At 41.0% G+C, this 8,861-nt stretch overlaps 1 protein-coding gene across 1 annotated transcript in view; it reads left to right on the top strand.

Annotated features, from left to right (window-relative positions):
• The window catches only part of TM7SF3 (transmembrane 7 superfamily member 3), a 226,662-nt gene that overhangs the window by 183,184 nt on the left and 34,617 nt on the right, over window positions 1-8,861 (top strand). The window contains exon 9 of the mRNA XM_069228617.1: window positions 7,558-7,710. Coding sequence (XP_069084718.1) covers window positions 7,558-7,710 — 153 coding nt within the window. The remainder of the gene's footprint in view (window positions 1-7,557; window positions 7,711-8,861) is intronic.

Genomic DNA, 8,861 nt, shown 5'->3' with positions numbered 1-8,861 from the left:
TGGCCTACTAATATCCTTGGCCAATTTCAGAAAGTCCTGTGCTCATATCAGGGCCTTAGGAGACAGAAGAATAGCTCAACTAATCCTTAGCTTTTTCTACAGCTGGTTGAACTGCTTTGACAATAATAGGCTAACTCCTTGCACTGCCATCTTCCCACAGAAATTCACTAACTTTATATTTCAGATGGCTGGCCAGTAGCTGCTTTTCAGATGGATATTTCGCAGATTCCTCACCTTAGAATGCTCCTCAGGAGCCAGGCTGGGCTGGGAAACTATTCCCACCATTGTTTGACTGCATCTATGTTTCATGTTGCTCCACCCTGGTTCTGTGCCACCCTGGAAGTGATGGAGTGGAGTTACATATAAACATCATCCCTGCTTACTGACATCAGTTCCTTTGTTTCTACACCTTTTAACACGGATCTGAAACACAGCTCTCAAATTCCTTTGGTCTACAGATGACTCCTAAAAATGAAATCCAGTGTGCTTGGTAACTGTGCCCTCCCATAAAACGTCAGGTTTTAAACCATTCAGAGACAATGGAAAACAGATGCTGGTCATGGACCAGGCTCCGGGCATGACTCAGTTATGCAATAAGATTGCACCTGGAGGTGATATGGGGCCGAGAAGCAAAGTTGTACATTGTGCAAATAAGGAGTCAAGACCCTTGCATAAGTTCTACTCTAGATTTTGGGCACTGACCTGTTCTCATTCCTGGGTCCATTCCCACAAGAGGTCTACCTCGCAACCAGATGCCTCTGTTAAATCTAAATCAAAGTCCAAGCGAAAACATAATGAAGTGAAGTGAGACTCAACCCCATCCCTCCTCTCCATATCCAAGGAGAGGGCTCAAGGGTGTCACAATGTCAGTTGGTCCCCCCCCAGGGTCCTTGGTCGTGGAGCAGATTACGTAGCTGATCCGTGTGTACTCTTGATTTCCTGGGCCATCAGTGATGCACCAGAAGTTCTAGGCCTTCTAAGAGGCCATGCTGCAGATTTCTGGTGCAATTCAGCCTCCCTCTGACAAGCTTTGGGCCCCAAGGAACCACATGGCCTTCTAGTCATGTTCCTGATGGTGGGTCTTTCCCTTGTGTTAACTGATCCTTTAGGATCTATTCTGGGTCTTGTACTGACTCTAGTACTTAAGACTACTCTGGCTCTAGGACCTGCACTGGGCCATTCTTCGGCCAGTGCCAGTGCCGGAAAAGAATCTGGTGCAGATTCAGATGTCTGACCCCGAACCGACTTCAGTCTTATCTCATATTACAATTACTAAAGCACAATCTGTGCTCATACAGCCTAACTCCTTTCCCATTGTGGATGCACCAGCAGAGACTCCATTAACGTTTTGGCTCTGCCTTTGAGCAAGGTACTCCACCAGAGGGAGATCTTAATGATGGACTGAAGAAAGATGGTGAATTCTTGTTGGGTACCAGAGTAGCGTGCTACTCACCGAAAAGCGATTTGACGCCTCGTCAGGGGTAGTAAGCGCTATATAAATACGATTACAATACAACACAATACAATTTCCCCTCTAATTGTGGCAATTTTATTTAATCATAATAAAGGCCAGTAGGCTCAATACTTCCGTTATGATACAAGGTTAGACTTGCCACTTCAACCATGAACAGAAAAGAGTGGCTCACTTGCAGTAGTAGTCCGGGCAGCTGAGGTGTTAGAATTGCAGATGCCTTTAGTCAAGGCCAATACTAACTGTCTTGGAGAAATTTTGCAGCCTGGGCTATCCACGTCTAAACCCTGGTTACCCTTTAATGCAGCCCTCACTGATGGGCACTTGCTCATAGCCCTGTTCCTGCCCACCGGTGAAACGCTAGGTAGCCAGGGTTCAAAGACTGGTTACCTGGCACCTCTGATTTTCTCACTAAGCACCCTAACCTGAGAAACCTGGTCATTCAGACGTCAACCAGCAAGATGAACCCATTTTATTCCCCATGACTCCTCCAGATAGGTAGTTCAAGAGGATTGAGGCATTGGGAAAACAAATGTTCTGCTTGGCTAGCTTGATATTGAGATCTCCCTCTGGCCATAGCCAGCAAGATCTTGCCGGCAGAGGTTCCCAACCTGTGGTCCAGGGACCCCTGGAGGTTCGCAAACCCTCCTCACGGTGGTCCACAACTCCTTAGAAAATTAATATTAACATATTAATAAAGCCTATATAAATCAAGTGGCAAAATGTACAGCAGAAACGTTTAAAACATACTGTAAATGTCAAGGAATTTGTAATCGGAGGCTAAAAATTAAATTAGTATTGTCAGATTGATTTGTGGGAGTGGTGCAGGTGCATCAAACAGAATATAGTATGGAAGATGTGTGGCTTCAATTGAATTTAGAAAAGCTCCAACCTTCCTAATTTTTTTAAAATTTATATTTGTTTGCAAACTAAGCCAAATGTGTTATAATTTCTGTATTTGTTGTTTGAATGCTTTTTTCTGTATTTTTGTGTATTGTTTTGGACTTCAAATCATCGCCTGCGTTTAGGCTGGGATCCTCTGGTTCCAGTGATGATAGTGTGTGGGGGATCCACAGTTGTCAAAAGGTTCAGAACCATTGCCTTGGGTCTTTCTAGCTCAAACATTCCTGATCATAAAGACGTAGTCAGACATGATTTCCACCACCACATTTGGATGCTTTCCACAGGGTTTCTGGAAATGTGCAGGATTTGTTAATGGATATACCCTTAGATGGTTCACATCTTTTAGTGTATAGGCTGACTCTACCCTGGAACGTTTTGAGGACACAAGAGCCATGGGCTGTTCACTAAGCCCCTTGACCATTGCTCAGCAGTTCCAACATCAGCTCACAAAATTCATGGACTTATCCAGAAGGCTGATGTACAGGCAGCAACAGTTGCCCCAACTGCTGCCTCAGTCACTTCTGTCCTTCCGAGGCCAGGGACGATGTCTGGCAGGCAACACGCAGGCCAGCAAGTGCACCAGTCCTCCCAGTCCCCTTCCCCTGCTGCAGCAACCACCAAGTCATTTTAGTCTTAGCAGAACATCCCATTGTGTGGGGACTGGATTCAGTTTTTCCTACAAGGTGCTATCTATTACATCATGGGTCAATCGTTCTTCATTCTGTTACAGAAGGTATGCTTGTTGCTCCCCAGAGGGTTACAAACTTAAAAAGAGGAAAAAGTGTTTGCCCTTTTCAGCACAAGGTAATAGTGGGAACAATCTCCTTTGACTTATACTGGTCCTTTAACCTCTGAATGCCTCCCTGTGGCTTATACTGGTCCTTCGACCTGCTGAATTTAGAAGGACAAACTCAGAATGCTCACAGTAGCCGAGATCTTGTTTGCTCTGAACTTTGGGGACTAGATGGTGCCCTTGGATCTGTAAGAGACACTTTTAAATACCCATCCTGCTTTCCCACGGACATCACCTAGAGTTAAAGGTGACCCAAGAGCTTTTCCAGCTCCAAATGCTCTGCTTCTGCCTCAGCAGAGCTCCTTGGGTGTTAACAAAAGTGATAGTGGTGGTCATGGCACACCTTTAGAGGTTGGAGATATCAGTTTTACCCTACCTCGAGGACCAGTTGTTGAAGGCAGTCTTACCCAGTCTATTGTAGACCACCTCTAGGCGATGGCAAACGTCTTGGAATCATTGAGGTTCAGCGATCCGAATACTAATCTGATTACTTCGCAGAGGCTGTCATTCATTGGAGCCAATCTGGTAACAGTGCAGTTCAAGGCCTCACCTCCATTGCAACGGGTCCTGGACTTTTGGGTTATGATCACAATGTTTCAGCCTCTGTTCTGCATCTCAGTAAAAGCAGCTCTGAGGCTTCTTAGACTCTCAGTCCCCTGCATCTACCTGGTCAACTATACCAGGTGGCACAAGTGAGCTCTGCAATGGAATCTGAAGTTCCAATTGAGTAAGTACAAATGAAACTATCAGATGCCATCCAAATTACAAAAGAGACTGCTCACAATTTCCAGTGGTGGCTACTTGAATGCAAATGATCCATCAGCAGTCTCCTCTCCCTTCCCCACCCATGCTGACGGTGGTGACATTCATAACTACTGGGTTGGGGAGGTGGAGACCCAAGGATTCTGGTCTCTTCTTGAAGCCCACCTCCATATCAGTCTATTGGAGTCTCGCCCCTAAGGCCTTCCTACTGGCCAATGGGGGTGGGGTCTGGGGGGTTCTGTACTGGTGCAGGTTCTCATGGCAAAGCCATGTGGTATTGCATAGTGGGGTCTGAGTCCTGTGCAACAAAGCTCCACACCTTTGGAGTTAGTTGGAGTGTCTATGCTTTTCCCTGATGGATAACAAACAGGTGGGATCCTTGAAATCCAGAGTGGATGAGCTAAGCAGGCAGTGTCTGGCTGATCACAAGTGGTGCCTAAATCCTGAGGTGATACAGGGCATCTTCCAACCTTGTAGAGAATACTTCCTAGATCTTTTTTCCACCATCTAACACAGTTTTGTCCTTCAGAGTTATCACAAGAGCACTCACTAGTAAATGCATTTTGACTGCGGGAGTGCAGAAACATAGCCAGACTGCGGAGTAGGTTCATTCACCCAGACCTAGGTACATAGAAAAGAGTCATAGATTAGCGTATGACAATGGTAAAATTCATTTACAAAAGTATGGGATGCCAGATGATATGGAAGAAAAATATGGGGAACATGGAGAGAGAGTGAATCCAAGCTAACATTAATTTACGCACACAGAATTTGTGGAGCTGTAGGGGTGTAAGGTCTAAAAATAACCATGTTTTATACAGGTCCCATCCTGGGTCTAATCGTAAGTGGTTTTACCTTAGGATTGTGAGGGACAGGTAGTGTTTGAGTTTTTACAGGATGGTTGCGGTGTTTTAGTGCTTTCTGCTAGATATTTAAGGGGTTTTCTGTGGTTCCTCAAGGGATTAGGCCTTTAGCTTCAGAGTTTGTGCTTACTGTCAGTCAGGGTGCATGTGTTAAGGCTTGTTTGTGAGTTGACCTTGCAAATTTTCTTAAGACTTTTTTTAGTAGCAATTTCATTTGCTAGGTGTTATGGGGAACCTCAAATCTTCATATTGGCAGCTACCTGCGTTTGATTTCTACCCTTCCCCCCAAAACAAAAAGCAGAATGCTGTTGTTTGGCCTGGGGTTTGTTCCCAAGATTGATTTCATATTTCACATGGGGTAGGAGATAGGAGCACTGGGTTATTCCTGCCGATTGGAAGCAACTTTAGTGTTTGTAGAGCTATTCAAGGATATCTGAAATTTACACTCTCCTGAAAATAGCAAGTTGGTCAACTTTGGCCAGGCCAGATTCTCTTATGGGTGCTTGATCAGTAGTCCTCCTGTACATTGATGAGTCCTTACATTGATCTAACTCATGCATCATTCTTGGTACGTATAATAAGTAAAGGTGAGGAAAGTTAATTTACTTCAATTTGAATTATTAAAAATGGCTGAAGTTACTAATTAATATTGATGTAATTTAAAAAGTGTGTGTTCAACTATTTAATTGATACTCTAGAATGTTTAGGTCTGTGGTTAAAGTGAGACACATTGATTTGATTTGTAGTAACATAATCATAACTAATTTAACTTTGATTAAAGGCTATGCTATTTGTTTACTACATTATTAAACAGAACTCAAATTAAGAGCTAAATAATTTTAATGAATGGTGGGGTTTGTGTAAGATTTTTAATTCAGAGTTAAATCATTTCAACTAATCATAAGTCACTGTTAATTAAATGTAATTTTAAATAAATTAGGGTTATTTGTCTTAGGTGACGGTTCTCTTTGAAGTTTAGATGAAAATATCAATGACATAAATATAAGATAGGGGGTTATGTAAAAAATAGTTCAAATCAATGAAAATAATTGGTTATTTAGGTACTTTAAACAGATTTCATTTCCTATACATTAATAAAAGCTCATGGTTAAAGTTACCATTCTCGTTATTTTATGGTTACTTTATATTTAACTTAATTCAGATAAATTCAGTGTCAAACTGTGGATAACTAATTTTATTTACGTTAGTTGACTTTATTAAAATAATTAAGGGACAGGTGTAATATAAGGTAAATTGTGTTTAGAAGAAGGGACATCCAGTTTGATCTTTCATTTAAAATTTTGCTTTAGGTTAATTATGTAATTAAAATAACTTTTAAAAATGAAGGGTTATGGCTTGTGCTGGCATTAATTCATTTAATTAGACATTAGTAAAAGAATTAAGAGAAGTACCTTGTTGTAAAGAAAACATGGCAATGAAGGTTTGTAGTAGAATACATTACAAACATACCATTGCGATATAGTGGAAGGTAATGTAGTGGCATTTATGTAGTAGTAAGATTAGACTGTTGAATCAGGTTTACATTTAGCATGGCTTAATTTGTGTTTGAGTTCCCAACTTAAATATTGACAACTTCTAAAGTATGTTGGATTAAAAGCCTCCCCTGAACTTTTAAGTCATAACTGAAGCAAAGCATATCCAGTAGAAGATAATTATCTCTGAAGATGAGACCGAGTCAGTATCCTGGAAACAGACCTGGATCATGCATTCAGGAATACAGGGATATTAACATTCTCAAACTAAACAAATGTCACTATTGTAGTTCTAAGCGTGATGAAATTTATCAATATTAAAAAAAATTCTAAATCATTGCTATTTAGCACATCTTCCCATTTTTGATTGGTTGAATTTTATGGGAAGGGTGCAGTTTACTTGGCTGGTTTCCTGCATAAGTAGTGCACACTTTAGCAGAGTTACATGTGGCAATATTTTTTTCTGAACTTGGCTGAGTACATCAATTCCATTAATTTATATAAACCTGGGTAAACGTTTGATCATAAATAAATGGGAACTGTGCACTCACCCAGCAGTCTCTGGAAGACATGGAATCTATTTAACACCTGCCTGGTTACTATTTATTGGTCCGCATTGTCCATTTCCACCACCCTTATCTAGCCTAGCCACTTCTGTTTGTTACTGAGATTGTAACTTTCTGTAACTGTTTCCCATGAATTCTACTCTTCATAAGAAATTAATTTACCACAAGGCAAATGCCTATGATTTACCAAAGTTTTTTTCATATGACATATACATATTTAAATTAAATGAATTGTATTTGATGCAGATCAAGTGTGACAAGATTCACACAAGATAAGTTTGTATAGTTACTTTAAATCAAGAGTGACCAACTTCAGTCCAGGAGAGCTGGATGCAGGCCAGATTTTCAAATAGTATTTTATCTAAAGCAAAAAATGTTAAGAGTTCTAGTAGAACTCACTCAGAAATCAGAAAGACTTTTATTTAAATCTTACATGGATCATGTCCTCATGAACGTACTGGAGACACGAACCATGCAAACAAAGCAGTTTACATTGGCAGTGATTGCACTGAAATTTTGTTATTGATTTGCCTCTTGGACCTAAGTTGGATACCTCTGATTCAGTGCTATTGTTAAATATATGTAATGTTTACAGCAAAAGAGTGTATTGTCCTTTTAATCGTGCCTAATAAGTGGTACAGCAGTTTGGAACCATAGGAGCATGGAGTTGTGTTCACTCTCTTTTTATGTTTTTTTTTTCTTGCAGCACGTTTGCTTCTAACAGCGGTGGCAGGATTTGCTGGGGGAATTCTTTTGGTGGCCTACTGGTGGAGGTGTGGCTGTGTGGTGATGTGTATGCTGATCGTTGGACTAGTACTTGGATTCCTGATCTCATCTATCATCTTCTTTACACCTCTAGGTAGGAATCAACACCAAAATCTGATTATTAGTTTACTATACCATATCACACATCTAGGTCATACATGCCAATTAACAGTCCCGACTTAAGTTGGTAAAATTCATGTCCACCTAATGTGCTAAAAATAAGTAAGCTAATGGAGCAGTTCACATTCCTTCATAACAGAAGAAGCTAAAATAATAAGATTGTGTGACATTCTTCAACTATATCCACACAGCTAGAAGAAGTTGTGGGCAAAAGCACAGAACCGTAGGGCACTGCCTGATGGTGATTCAAATGGATTACCAGTGAGCCAAAGAAAATGGAATAGACAGTTGCTGACAGGCAGGCAGTCCTTGAACTGTGTACTTCTGGCTAAGGGATGTTGACAGAACGGAGTCACATAACACAAGGAAGGGGATATGTGTGGCAGTGAATGAAAGGGATCTTTAGAATGAATGCCATACTATTCTTCTTCTATGCCTGGAATTACCACCTCACACAATAAGGAAGAAGATAAAGAAGTTTGTTTCTCTGGAAGTACAGACAATGCTGGTGCAGCCGATAGAGCTAAATCACATGGATTGAGAGAACTTTGTAACTTAGGGGTCTGGAGAGGGCAGTTCGTTTTCTGGGTGGGTACCTGTGTCAAATTGTTAGTATACCATTTTGGTAGGGTGGCTCGCTAATAGTACAATTTTCTTGCAGTGTGTAATCTGTTTAATAGTGAATGACGTTAGTCTGACAATTCTATCCTTGTTTGTCTAGAAATTACTTGGAAAGACTCCTTGGTGGTATAGAGACTTTATTTACGGTAAAATAACTAGCCATTCTTATGATACAGATGCTGTCCAAAAGGAAAGTTTATAACTGTGCATTGTGTAATCAGACTCAGGCTTGTGAAAGTCTTCTTATCGGAGAGTGACCGCTATAAGGAGACTATATTTTTAATCCACACATGTTGCTTGACAGGTTTTTGTAGCCAAAAACGGCTTCACCTACAGGATAGGCATTGTCCCTAATATATGGGAGACAGAAAGAGCCTGTCTCATGATGGATTAGAGGGGAAGTTACCTCTATCAGACTTTAAATTTGGAGGCTCCTTTATAATGTAAAGCCAAGTCTATGATGTTTAATTATCATTGTAGCTCTAGCCTGGCCTCACACCACCA

Source organism: Pleurodeles waltl, chromosome 4_1 (assembly GCF_031143425.1).
Source record: "Pleurodeles waltl isolate 20211129_DDA chromosome 4_1, aPleWal1.hap1.20221129, whole genome shotgun sequence".
Taxonomy (NCBI): domain Eukaryota; kingdom Metazoa; phylum Chordata; class Amphibia; order Caudata; family Salamandridae; genus Pleurodeles; species Pleurodeles waltl.
The sequence above is the reverse complement of the archived record's forward strand: the minus strand, read 5'-3'. Positions and strand labels throughout refer to the sequence as shown.